Source organism: Bicyclus anynana, chromosome 7, assembly GCF_947172395.1.
Source record: "Bicyclus anynana chromosome 7, ilBicAnyn1.1, whole genome shotgun sequence".
In the NCBI taxonomy this organism is placed as follows: Eukaryota; Metazoa; Arthropoda; class Insecta; order Lepidoptera; family Nymphalidae; genus Bicyclus; species Bicyclus anynana.
In genome coordinates, this window is record NC_069089.1 from 10,526,365 (window position 1) to 10,540,662 (window position 14,298).

Consider the following 14,298-nt stretch of genomic DNA (forward strand, 5'->3'; position numbering starts at 1 on the left):
TGAGCGCGATTGAAGAGGGTGGTAGCGACTGACGCAAGGTGTCGTGGATGGTGATGCGAAGAGCCATGTAAATATCTGTCCGTGTGTGTCTGCTTCCGGTAAACAGTGTGACTAAAACTACCATCTAGTCGGACCTTGACTAGGACATCCAAGAATGGAAGCGACCGATCTTTTTCCATTTCGTATGTGAAGGTCATTTTCCGGTGAATACCATTCAAAAGTGCCAGATATTGTTGCACCTCTTTTTCACCGCCCTGCATGACAGCAAAAACGTCATCCACGTACCTTTTCCAAAACCTAACTTGTATGGGTATAGATGAGGTGGCGAGCTCTTCAAAATACTCCATCCATAAGTTGGCAACTACTGGGGCAACTGGGCTACCCATTGCCACCCCATCAATCTGAAGGTAGTATTCACCTTTATAAAGGAAAAAGCTAGATTCCAAACAATGCCCTGTTAAGGTGACATACTCCTCCGGGATGTTGTTTTCTTGTAACTTTATTTTAAGTACCTCCATAAAGTCGTGAATTGGTACGTTGGTAAATAGGGATTCGACATCAAAGCTTATCATGCACTCATGCCCTTCAATGTTAGTGTCTTGTAATAAACGTACAAAATGGCGGGAGTCTTTGACGTAAGATGACGTGTGGCCCACTAGTGGTTGTAGAACACTTGAGACATGCTTCGCCAATTCATAAGTAGGTGAATCTATTTGACTCACTATAGGGCGAAGAGGAACATCACACTTATGAATTTTTGGCAGGCCGTATAGTTTAGGTGTATAGTTTACTTTTTGACATTACGTCATGATAATGATGTTTTAGTTTTAAAAGCAGACAAGGGGAATGCAACTGTCTTATTGAACGTCTCAGACTATGAGAAAAAGATAGACGACTTATTAAAGGACACCACAACTTATAAGAAGGTAAATTATAACCCAACTGCGCGAGTGACTAGAAAAACTACCAAGCTGATCAGGGATTATCGTAATGTTATCGGAGATGATGTAAGTAATAACCTTTTGAGACCTCGAAATATACAACCACCTAAACTATACGGCCTGCCAAAAATTCATAAGTGTGATGTTCCTCTTCGCCCTATAGTGAGTCAAATAGATTCACCTACTTATGAATTGGCGAAGCATGTCTCAAGTGTTCTACAACCACTAGTGGGCCACACGTCATCTTACGTCAAAGACTCCCGCCATTTTGTACGTTTATTACAAGACACTAACATTGAAGGGCATGAGTGCATGATAAGCTTTGATGTCGAATCCCTATTTACCAACGTACCAATTCACGACTTTATGGAGGTACTTAAAATAAAGTTACAAGAAAACAACATCCCGGAGGAGTATGTCACCTTAACAGGGCATTGTTTGGAATCTAGCTTTTTCCTTTATAAAGGTGAATACTACCTTCAGATTGATGGGGTGGCAATGGGTAGCCCAGTTGCCCCAGTAGTTGCCAACTTATGGATGGAGTATTTTGAAGAGCTCGCCACCTCATCTATACCCATACAAGTTAGGTTTTGGAAAAGGTACGTGGATGACGTTTTTGCTGTCATGCAGGGCGGTGAAAAAGAGGTGCAACAATATCTGGCACTTTTGAATGGTATTCACCGGAAAATGACCTTCACATACGAAATGGAAAAAGATCGGTCGCTTCCATTCTTGGATGTCCTAGTCAAGGTCCGACTAGATGGTAGTTTTAGTCACACTGTTTACCGGAAGCAGACACACACGGACAGATATTTACATGGCTCTTCGCATCACCATCCACGACACCTTGCGTCAGTCGCTACCACCCTCTTCAATCGCGCTCAGGACCTGTGTGATGACGTTCACATCCAGGCTGAGCTGGAACATATAAGCAAGGTGTTACGTCGAAATGGTCATAAGCCCCTTGTATTAAAAAATAGTTCACATCAACGGAGAGAACGACCTTTGGAAGTCGAAAGAAGAATGGCCTACTTACCTTTTGTTAAAGGGGTAACTGATAAAATTGGATCGTTCCTAAGGAAAAAATACAACATAAAGACTGTGTTTACTCCTTTACAAAAGATCGCCCACATGATGCGTTCTCCAAAGGATCGTTTGCCATACCAGTGTCCGGGTGTGTATAAAATCGACTGCAGCTGTGGTAGCTCTTATATTGGACAAACGAAGAGGCCCATAGCAACCCGTGTAACAGAACATATACGAGCGATAAAAAACAACGACCCGCAAAAGTCTGCGATAGCTGATCACATTCTACAACCGGGAACTAAACATTGGATTGAGATCCATAATCCACACATTATTTCCACGGACCGCCACTATATACCCCGAGTAGTTCGAGAAGCCATTGAAATTCGGAAATACAAAAATTTCAATCGGGAAGATGGCTTCAAACTAGCCAGCGAGTGGAACCCGGTGGTAGAATTGTGCAAACCAAGAGGGCGCCGCGACACGCATAATAACAAAAGCGATGTCGTGAGTGTGGTTTGCCTAAACAGCCAAAAACGCGAGGTCGTTGAAAAAAGAAAAAGAACAAGAAAGAGGGTAGATCGATTTTGCCCCTAACAGCTGACTTCACTTCTCATCTCGCAACTTCAGTCCCGTCGTGACCACGATCCATGCAACTGGGTCGAAATATCGACAATAAAAATCTCGTCGTTTTATCGTGAAATTGTCTACATGATTGTGCGTTTTTTTTATTATAAGAGGTCAATGCTTAGACCTTTAACTTTGTATAGGTATTGTTTCTTTTTAGTAGATATTTGTAAAGTTTGTGAGGGAATCCAGGTACATTTTTGTTACGTTTTATTGTCAAGTTACGCACGTGTTTTAAATGGTTTCGTTAGATCATGTTCTGTGATATTCTTAACACTTTTTTAATGTGACGTCAATTTGAGGTTTCTAATAACAATTACTAATTTATTCCATTCCATATTATTGTAACACTTAATGTAATGTTAAATAAATTCATGTGATAATATTTTTTGTCTTTTTTTTGCTTACTTACTCGAACTGAAGTATCTATAAGCTAACCAGCTGGCATATTCACTAATTTGGTTTTCATTTACAATCTACTGTATGATATCCACGAAGTGTTGTCAATAGGCACCGGATGACATTTGTTACATAGAATCTCAATTTCGTATACGCCAAGTAACATACGTAAAAGTTAGCCGACCAACTTAAAAAACGTTATTGGTCTCGTTATTGGTCGTTATTGGTCGTTAATCGAAAATTGCATACTAATTTCGCTGTTAATTAAAAAGACAAATTGTCAGTAATATATCTCAGAGTCTGTTAAAACTAGAAAGCTGTAATTTGGTATGGGTATGTATTTAAATTAAGTCTATATGATGGTAAATAGAAGAACAACAAATTGTTTTGGGGTTCCTTTAGTACATTCAAAGTGAATATGATTTTTTTATTGTCTATTCCATGGTGTGGTATGGGAAGGGTGTGGGGTATCGTTACCTTTATATTTATGCATTTGTGGTGGTGTGGATATAATCAAGGCAACCGAAATTATTTCCACACGAACATTCAGCGACTGCCTCGAATAAGACGGGAGTCGAACTTGAGTCGCGGCGCACAATTAACAATGGCGGACGACGCTCAAGTGCGATAAGGCGGTTGTTCCGAATACACCCTTAAAATCGTCGACACAAGTACCCACCTAGAAGAACTTCGGATGGTCTGGAAACCAATGATGTTAATTCAAACAAGGAAATTTCCTTGTTTGAATTAACATCATTGGATCATTGGTGATTTGGTAGGGACGTAACCGATCTATAGTGTAAAATTATCATTGCTTGAAACAGGTCTTGTGTCTACTCTTTGTAGTTACAAAGTTGCTGGTAAAAATGTATGGAAAGTCCTGAATTTTTATTATAAGAAAAAAATTTAAAAGTGTGCACTAATTCTAACTTTTCTTCAACACGTATTATAATATCTGACTTCTTGTCGAAATTCGGGTAGGTCTGAGAATCGGCCAACATTTATTTTTCATAACCTTTTAAGGGTCTACCCCAAAATTTATATAAGGCAAAACAACTTTTGCTGGGTCTATTATAATATTATATTATTATAATATTATAATATTATAATAGTATAGAAATATATTAAGAGAAATAAAACAAAATCCTTGTGTGGAAACACATATATTATTTTGTATTACATTTCATGTCAGTTTTTTACATAAATAGAAAAGGTAACACTGGTATCCACTATTTGAAGTATACTTTTAAATTCTCTACTTTTGACCTCAACTCATGCGAGGATTCTTTCGACAAGTCTTGAGCGTATGTTTGGTATATATTACGTAATTTATTTATTTCTTCAGTTTTTTGGAGTTCTGAAAAAAATACAAGGCAGATTAAAACCAAATAAATGTTGATAACAACACATACACACGTAGCAGGACAAGGTCATCACATTTCACTCATATTATAAAGGCGAAAGTTCGTATGTAAGTGTGTATGTTTGTTACTCTTTAAAATGCATTATCTTGGAAAACCAAAGAGTTCTCGCAATATTAGTAAATATTATAAATACGTAAACAAAGTCGCAGCCTTCATCAGTCTATAACACGCGATCAACGACATAATATAAAGAAGAGAAAAGTCAAAATTCAACCAATGGTGGCGCAACCAGATATACCGCTATCTCTGTCACTGCGTTGGTACGAAAGAGATGGGACTGGGACAACTTCGACGCCATTGGACGAAATTTTGTCTATATTTCACTTCACTGGTCGCATGTTAACGTTTAATACGATTTTGAATACGCTGTGAATGTTAGTTAATAAGTTGATTTTTTCGTATATGTAAAACTATGTAAAAGTCACTATTCACTGGCAGACCCAATAAATAAAATAAATTAACACCTCTGGAAACCCTCAGTTCCGATTATGCCGGATTAAGAGCCTCAATAGCTTAACGGTAAGAGCGGTCGGACACATCACCGAGGGGTGGCGGTTCAATACCCACCCCGTTGAACTATTGTCGTATCCTCTCCTAATACAGTATTTTCAGACTGGCTGGAGGGGAATGGGAATATCGGTTGTATTTAAAAGATATGGCAAATATTCTTTAAAAAAAATACAGACAAAGTTCTATCCTGGTATTTTACTACAACTGAGGTGCTACCAGTGAAGGAAAATATAGACAAAATCTCGTCGGAGTCGTCCAGTCCCATGTCTTTCATACCAACGCAATGAAAGAGATAGTGGTATTTCCGGTTGCGCCGCCATTGGTTAAATTTTGTCTGCAACAGATGTATTTTTGATTAAACAATAATTGACTTTATTAAAAATACCTTTTAAACGTTTTATTATGATTTCCATAATATTAAGTGCATCTCTCCTATTCCTTACTTGGTTGCTGTTCTCTGTAAGCAAAAGTAATGTATTAATTGCATATTTGTTTATCAATCGTTAATCTGCTTATTCAGAGGAATACCAAATAATTAAGACTGTTTTATTGTTGTAATGTTAACGATAGTATAAAACGATGAAATAGGAACCTAAAAAACATGTATTTCAGTAAATACTTTTAACCATGGAGTATCATATACCTACAAAGATGGACTGTTAAATAAAAAAAAAACTTTCAAAAATAAAAAACCCAGAGCTGTAAAAAGGCCAAAAGTTATTTTTACATACTTTCCATACAAAAAGCAGTTTATAAAATAACTTAAATTTATTACAATATGTATATGAATAATTGAAGCCATTATAATATAATTTTTCATTTCATAATTGGAATATTATGACACGAGATTAGGTAAAGATTTTTATTTGATGAAATGACGATGATGACGATGACGATAATGATTACGCTGACAGTGGATTTACAAGACGGAGGTCCTGGGTTCGATCCCCGGCTGGGCCCATTGAGGTTTTCTTAATTGGCTGGTGGGAGGCTTTTGCCGTGGCTAGTTACCATCCTACAGACAAAGACGTACCACCAAGCGATTTAGCGTTTCGGTACGATGCCGTGTAGAAATCGAAAGGGGTGTGGATTTTCATCCTCCTCCTAACAAGTTAGCCCGCTTCCATCTTAGACTGCATCATCACTTACCATCAGGTGGGATTGTAGTCAAGGGCTAATTTGTAGAGAATAAAAAAAAACTTACTGAGTGTATATTCAATAATAGCAGCCACATGGTCAGTCACGCTGCTGATCGCCTTGTCTCCGTTAGACAGCGCTACGTTGTCCGTCTCCATCGGCTCCCCGCTACAGCTCAGTACCGCGAGTTTTTCTACTACGCACGCAATGGACGCTAAGATAGCCAGCTGCGTCGAACGAGAGCTCGTTGGGTATGCTTTTGAGCAGTGTTCAAAGAATAGATCTTGGTACTTTTCTACAAAATTATTTATAGATATAGGTTTATGAATTAGACAAAATAAAAAATAATAATATTTAATACTGCCTGTAAACAAAACTAAGTGAGAAATTTTGTGTTTAACAAACACACGCCTATTCGATGAATATGCTTTTAAATAAAAAACACCCGTAATAATTCATAGCCTCAGTTAGCATTTGGGTTACTTTCAGGTTTTCTATAACAGTTCATAAATTACTAGCAGATGCCACGCTGTTCCCGTGGGAAAACGGGGAAAATATATAGCCTATGTTCATCAGAAATAATGCAGGTAATGTAATGTAATTCTAATAGTGAAAGAAATTTTCAAATTGTTCCAGTAGTTTCAGAGAATATTCAATGTAAACAAAGAATGAAATATTTCCTTTTCATAATGACACTAATATTATAAAGGCGAAAGTTTGTGTGTAAATATGTTTGTTCGTCTTTTACGCTGCGGCTACTGAAGCAATTTGGCTGAAATTTGGAACGGAAATAGATTTTATTCTGAATTAACACATAGGCTTACTAATACTTTTTAACCCGGAAAAATCCATGGTTCCCGCGGGATTTGTGATAAACTGAATTCCACGCGGACGAAGTCGCGGGCGTCGTCTAGTATTACTATATAAAAAACTGTACAAAATGTGAAACATATTATCATTTAGTCATCATAAATGACAATAAAACTCTTTAAATAATTTGTTTATTTGAAAATCAGAAATTAATGCATATAATAGTGATATCATGGAAAGTATAAAAATGGACCTTGTGCGTGTGCGTCCTTAGGCCACGCCTTGCCCAACAGATCATAGGAGGCTTCCTTCAACGCCGTCAATTGTTCCCGCCGTTGTCTCACGCCGTCGTTGTCTTCTTCATCTGAGTCTTTGTCCATGGCTAGTTCATCCTACAAATTATAAAATACTAATGATCAATTTGTACGTGTGAGTCTAAATGAACATTGAATAATCTATTAGTTTAACCTATTCGATGATATCGTAGTCTCTCGATTATGTATTAGTTTTAGTGTCTCGACAGTGTTCCTATGTCAGACAAAATCTATTTGCTGATCTTGTTGTCTCTCGATAGTGTACCTGACGTAGACATAATCTGTTTGCTGATCTCGCAGTATCTCAATAGTGTACCTGTCTTGGAAAAATCTGTTTGCTGATCTCGCAGTGTCTCAATATCGTAGTGTTCTTAGCTTAGACAAAACTGATTTGTCTATCTCGTAGAGTCTCGATAGTGTACCGACCTTGGACAAAATCTGTTTGACGATCTCGTAGAGCTGGTGGAAGCGGTCGCAGGAGGCGGCGGGGAAGGCGCGCGCCAGGGCGGCCAGCGCGTGCCGCTTGTACACCGGCTCCTGCTTGCGGCTCTCCACCACCAGCGCGTCCACGCACTCCGTCGCCAGCACTTGCGACACGGCCGGCGTGCCTTCCTTGATCCTGCACAGGAATGAGCATAGGACATCCTACTACCCACATGGATGGTGGAAATTGCAGAAACAAGTAGGTTGATGAGATTTTAGACTATCATCATCATAATCAGCCGAAGGACGTTCACTGCTGGACATAGGCCTCTTGCAGGGACCTCCAAGCACAACGGTCTCGAACCGCCAGCATTCAGCGGCTCCCTGCAACTCGCTTAATATCCTCGGACCACCTAGTGGGGGGTCAACCAACACTGCACTTTTCGGTGCGGGGTCGTCATTCCAGCACCTTGGTACCCCAAAGTTCATTGGCTCTTCGAACTATGTGGCCTGCCCATTGCCACTTCAGCTTCGCGACTCGCTGAGATATATCAGTGAATTTGGTTCGTCTGCAGATATCCTCATTTCTGATTCGATCATGCAGAGAAACTCCAAGCATAGCTCGCTCCATTGCCCGCTGAGTGACTATAAGCCTTCTTATAAGGCCCATAGTTAGCGACCAAGTCTCGGATCCTTAGGTCGTCACTGGCAACACGCACTGTTCCAAGACTTTCGTCTTCAGGCTACAGTAGGGATTATTATCAGTAGGCCTAGGACACGCGCTCAGTGAGACATATTGTCGGCGACAATAGCGGGGAAATCGAAAATATTTATTTATCTTTCGTTGCGATGGGACAAAAGAGCCAAATTTACGATTATACTGCTATTGAACAATGTTTCTCTTATCACGAGATATTTCTTTGACGCATCCTACACCTACAAGTGTTAGTCAAACCCGGCAGGCATTCCTTCCTACGCTACACAGGGCTCATCATCTGATCAAAATAATATCTCACTAGCAAGATGGGAAGCCCATGTAAAAGAATTCAGGTTGGCAGGGATTTTATAGTCTTTAGTTATCCCTTTAATAGCGAATATGTGTCAGTGCTTTTAAGTGATTAATTACCGCCCATTTTACACTTCCAAAACTCATTTTGAGCGATTTGTTTATCAACCCATTAAATAACCCCATATCAAAACTTGAAAGACTGCAGCCGAAAATCAGTTTCACAATTGGAATTTACGTAGAAAAATCGATCTATCAAATGGTGTCTTCGTGACAATCAACCATTCAGATGGTTAACGAAAGTAATTTGCTTATTTAATAACGATTATTATTATTATTAGTATCTTATTATACTAACTGATGCCGCCCGGTTCTCGTTCCCATAGGAATACGGGGATAATATATAGCCTATAGCCTTCCTCGATAAATGGGCTATCTAATACTGAAAGAATTCCTGAGATTAGCGCGTTCAATCAAACAAACAAACAAACTCTTCAGCTTTATAATATAAGCATAAAAGTATAGATTAAACAGTACTTCCAAGAATCATATTAATAATTATATTTAATTTGAACAAAGACGATCTTATTGTATTGTCCTTAGGTTTAAAAATGTGCATACACATAGGTTAGTAAATAAAGTTATACATTAACTCACACACACAAATCCGCCAAAGCTTCTAGAATGTGCTGTTTGCCATCGAACGTCTTCCCCTGCACTGCCGCCAGCAAAGATCGAATAAACGGCTCCCGCTCGTCGCCTAAACCACTCGACATCTCTTTGCATATTGTTTTTATTGCATTCGCTGCCTGAAAAATTACAAAATTTTATCATATCTATAAATACGTTTACAACAGTATCAGTGTGAAATAAGAACCACAATAGAAAATCGGCTTAGGCTGATGTTGTAGGATTTGTTTCTAGTGTATCCTCTACGGTATCTTTACTGTTATAATTGATGGTTTTGAACATTAGGTTCGTCATTGAATTGTTTAGTCAACAGGAAGAGAAAAACAAAAGAGAAATACTCTAGAGGTAGTTAGCACGATGTAATGCCACACAGTTCCTTGCTGACTCTGACGTTATAAATTTAAAAAAGAGCAAATATAATTAGTACAATGAAAACTGACCTGAACTTTCTTGGTCCAGCTACCGGAAAGCAGCGCCTGCTCGATATAAGCGCGTATTTCGGGCAGGTGCTGTCGGATGCCGCTCTCGCGAGTCGGACTCATGTCAGACCAGATCTCTTCAAATGTTTCCACCGTAGTTGAATCTATATACAATAAAGAATCATAAATTTCAATTTGATAGCAATCTAGTCACTCATTTATTCATTTATTTGTTGAGAATACACACAGTATAATTATGTATTCGACCATTTCTGGCGTACTGAAAACTGAAAGTTCAGGTTTCCAAAAACCATGCAAAACTTACGTAATTAATAATAAAATTTACAATTAAAACTGATAATTTAAGATCTAATTTATTGGTAGATATTTTGATATAATGCGAGATATAGGCAAATCAAATCAAAATTCGTTTTTTAAAACGATTACTTTCCAAGCATTTTTAAAATGTCGTTTTACTATTTGTAGACTCAACCACTATAAAAGACAGGTTTTACTGATAAATGCTGGCGATAAATTCAATAGTTAAACTCAGTAATTGCTCTTTTAAAATCATTCTTTACAATATTTATTAATTAATCTATACTAATATTTTAAACGCGAAAGTAAGTCTGAACTAATCAAGATGAATTTTGGTAAATGGACCCTAAAATAGTTTTAAAAATGTGTTCATAAATCATTAAAAAAATACGAAATAGAATCTGACTCAAGAAATTTTGAAATTCAACCCCTAAAGTGGTGAAATAGAATAGAAAGTTTACATTGATTTCCACGCGGACGAAGTCGCGGGCGTCCGCTGGTCATTACATAAAACATTTAATTTTACTTATTGTGTGAAGATTCAATTGTCTCCAAACATCCTTTACATTTATAAATTCATTATCTTTAAGGCTTGGTGGCAAATATCTAAATAGTTATTAATTAGATATTTGCCATCAATATATATCATTTGTTTATTCTCACCATCATCTTTAGGAGCGTGCATGGCTAAGAAGACAACTGGCGCTAATATCTCCTCGTTGTCCTTAATGTGCTCAATCTTGGCTTTAGCCACGGACTTCAGAGTTAAAGCTATAGCCGACCTGGACGCGTCATCTTCCTTTGTTTCGTACAAAGTTACTAATTTTTTCATCAACTTCTCTATTGACTGAGGCTAAAAATACAATTGTGATCAGAAGTTTATGCATATTAGCATCATACTCCATGTTTGTATGTCTGTATGTTTTTCCGCGCATATCTCAAAGACTAAGTTAGATTTAATTTTTTTTTGAGATGAGTTAAGCATGTTTGGAGGACTGTTTATTTTTTTTTAATTATTAGTGTATGTATATCTAATATATAAAATTCTCGTGTCGCGGTGTTCGAACTTGAACTCCTCCGAAACGGCTCGACCGATTTTTGTGATCCTTAGCGTGATTGTCGGCCAGGGTGGAGAATCGGCCAACATCTATTTTTCATCCCCCTAAATGTTAAGGGTAGTCCACCCCTAATTTTTTTTTTTAATTTTTTAGGCAAAATTTTTTGTTTTTATTTTTTTATGACACAGCATACAAAAATACATACAACCCTAAATTATCACCCCTCTACGATCAACCCTTATATTTTATTTGTTAATTAAAAACTATAATTTTTTTTGGTAATTTTTTTTTTTATTTTTTGATGACTTACAATAAAAAATCTCATAATACTTTCAATTTTTCACCCCACTACGATCAACCCCTATTTTTTATTTGTTAATTATAAACTTTAATTACTTGCCAAAAACCCTAAAATAGCCCTTTTCTTTTTCCCATACAAATGATTTGTAACTAAAACGTAGTCAATTTGAGCTTTATTGTTATTGTATAAAGTTCATATTAATAATAATTAGAAAACGGGGTAGGGGTAGGGTAGGGTAGGGGTAGGGTAGGGTAGGGGTAGGGTAGGGGTAGGGTAGGGTAGGGGTAGGGTAGGGGTAGGGTAGGGGTAGGGTAGGGTAGGGTAGGGGTAGGGTAGGGGTAGGGTAGCGGTAGTTGAAAGTTTACATCGAGTTTCACGCGGACGAAGTCGCGGGCATCCGCTAGTCAAATATATAAAATTCTCGTGTCACAGTGTTCGTTGCCATACTCCTCCGAAACGGCTTGACCGATTTTGATGAAATTTTTTGTGCTTATCCGGTATCTATGAGAATAGGCCAACATCTATTTTTCAAACCCCTAAATCCTAGGGGTAGGGTAAAAGTAGGGTATGACTAGGGTAGGGGTAGGGTTGAGGTAATGTAGGGGTAGGGTTGGAGTAGGGTAGAAGTAGGGTAGGGATAGGGAAGAAGTGCATCATAAGTCAAAGCGAAGCTTGAGCGGGTCTGCTAGTCTAATATATAAAATTCTCGTGTCGCGGTGTTCGAACTTGAACTCCTCCGAAACGGCTCGACCGATTTTTGTGATCCTTAGCGTGATTGTCGGCCAGGGTGGAGGATCGGCCAACATCTATTTTTCATCCCCCTAAATGTTAAGGGTAGTCCACCCCTAAATTTTTTGTTTTATTTTTTAGGCAAAATTTTTTGTTTTTATTTTTTTATGACACAGCATACAAAAATACATACAACCCTAAATTTTCACCCCTCTACGATCAACCCTTATATTTTATTTGTTAATTAAAAACTATAATTTTTTTTGGTAAAATTTTTTTTTATTTTTTGATGACTTACAATAAAAAATCTCATAATACTTTCAATTTTTCACCCCTCTACGATCAACCCCTATTTTTTAATTGTTAATTATAAACTTTAATTTTTTGGCAAAAACCCTAAAATAGCCCTTTTCTTTTTCCCATACAAATGATTTGTAACTAAAACGTAGTCAATTTGAGCTTTATTGTTATTGTATAAAGTTCATATTAATAATAATTAGAAAAAGGGGTAGGGGTAGGGTAGTGGTAGGGTAGGGGTAGGGTAGGGTAGGGGTAGGGTAGGGGTAGGGTAGGGGTAGGGTAGGGGTAGGGGTAGGGTAGGGGTAGGGTAGGGGTAGTTGAAAGTTTACATCGAGTTTCACGCGGACGAAGTCGCGGGCATCCGCTAGTATTATATAGAAAAATTATCGATGGACCGACAATTTAGTTGATAACATACTTTTAGCAGATTCAGAAGTGGTTTACAAACAATAAGAAAACCAATGTCGAACAAAGGCTATAATTCACAATATTTGTCAGGACAACTTAATTAACAAATCAAAATATAAGACCGTAGAATGGCAGAAAATTACCTTGAGTGGAGTCACGCACTTGTGAACGCTGTGTGTAGGGTTAAGGGCCCCTTGACAGTTAACAAACACTCCCACTCAACTTTTTCACTTAAGTCACTCTTCCCGCCTATCCCAAGTAACCCATAAAGAATAACACTACAAATAATAATGTGGACGGCTCGAACGCCACGAGCATATGTCGCAAGTCATTCCCGTCAACCGATCAGTACCCCTCTCTAACTCCCTACTCTTTACGGAAACAAGTCGCGCCACCTGACGTCATATCCGTGTCAGACTACTATTTCCTACAATACCATAACCAAAATTTCTTAATTAAAATATCAATATACCTTAGCATAAGCAGACACTTGACCCAGTGCTTCAGCGTAATTTTTTCTAACGGTAGCATTTCTATCGAAAATTCCATTCAATAGATTGGTCATGATCTTGCCAGCGACAGGTTCCAGGTCGACTCTCAGGTAGTGTGTGGCGAGGACTAGGAAATGTGCGCACGCCACCTTCGTGCCCAGTTGCGGAGACTTCGTCAGTTCTAGAATACTTGGTAGCATTTCTTTGAACGTTTCTATGGTTATGAACGGCATACACTAGAAAGACATTAGAAAAAGTTAATTAGTAGCTGTTGCTTATCTAGTATCACTATCACTAACGGATAATGATAATGACCGGAACCGACGAGGGACGAGGGACGAAGAGTGGGCATGCGTAGCGGCAATAGGGTAGTTGACTTATATATAGATTAAGGGTCCGAAATACATCTAATTTTAATAAATATTAGTTAAGGATTTCTTATAAAACTTAATTTTAAAATCTTGTATTTTATTTTTTTCCAAAACACTATCGTCCATTTTGTGACGTCACGATGTTACTTGATGTCTTGAGGAATGAACGTCAAACTAAGGCATATCCAATTTTTTGCTTCACTCAGTTTTGTTATTACACGCTTATGGGTTTATGGGGCGTCATGACACAGATAAAATACAGACCATCATGGTCGATAGCGTTTTGGCTCCTATTGCGAAAAAAACATTTTGAAAATAAAAATTATCTAATTATTTTCAATCTCTACTAGATTGAAAATAATTATCAGATTTCTTGAAATATTTTTAAATATTTTTTAACGATAATGAACAAATAAAAAAAAGCGTCAACTAGCCTATTGATTTTGAGTCTCATTCCGTTTCCCGCACGAATACCGCAACTTCTACACTACACTTTCTGTGTATTGCGCGTGCGACATTAACGATGCGCAGTTAACCCTTCGCGTTTTAGTCAGCACTAGACTTACACGCCACTACCTATATAGTAACATTACATT

General features: G+C 37.9%; 2 protein-coding genes across 2 annotated transcripts in view; one reads left to right on the top strand and one right to left on the bottom strand.

Annotated features, from left to right (window-relative positions):
* Positions 1-316: 316 nt before the first annotated feature.
* On the top strand, positions 317-3,624 carry LOC128198277 (uncharacterized). The gene is made up of 3 exons (XM_052882655.1): positions 317-407; positions 826-1,907; positions 3,544-3,624. The coding sequence occupies exons 1-3, from the start codon at positions 317-319 to the stop codon at positions 3,622-3,624; spliced, it is 1,254 nt and encodes a 417-aa protein (XP_052738615.1).
* A 516-nt stretch (positions 3,625-4,140) lies between these two features.
* LOC112048556 (proteasome-associated protein ECM29 homolog) overlaps positions 4,141-14,298 on the bottom strand; it is a 28,906-nt gene continuing 18,748 nt past the window's right edge. The window contains exons 29-37 of the mRNA XM_052882395.1: positions 13,313-13,567; positions 10,708-10,897; positions 9,748-9,890; positions 9,275-9,426; positions 7,615-7,807; positions 7,128-7,266; positions 6,132-6,359; positions 5,313-5,384; positions 4,141-4,350 (exon numbers count right to left, since the gene is read on the bottom strand). Coding sequence (XP_052738355.1) covers positions 4,223-4,350; positions 5,313-5,384; positions 6,132-6,359; positions 7,128-7,266; positions 7,615-7,807; positions 9,275-9,426; positions 9,748-9,890; positions 10,708-10,897; positions 13,313-13,567 — 1,500 coding nt within the window. The 3' untranslated portion in view covers positions 4,141-4,222. The remainder of the gene's footprint in view (positions 4,351-5,312; positions 5,385-6,131; positions 6,360-7,127; positions 7,267-7,614; positions 7,808-9,274; positions 9,427-9,747; positions 9,891-10,707; positions 10,898-13,312; positions 13,568-14,298) is intronic.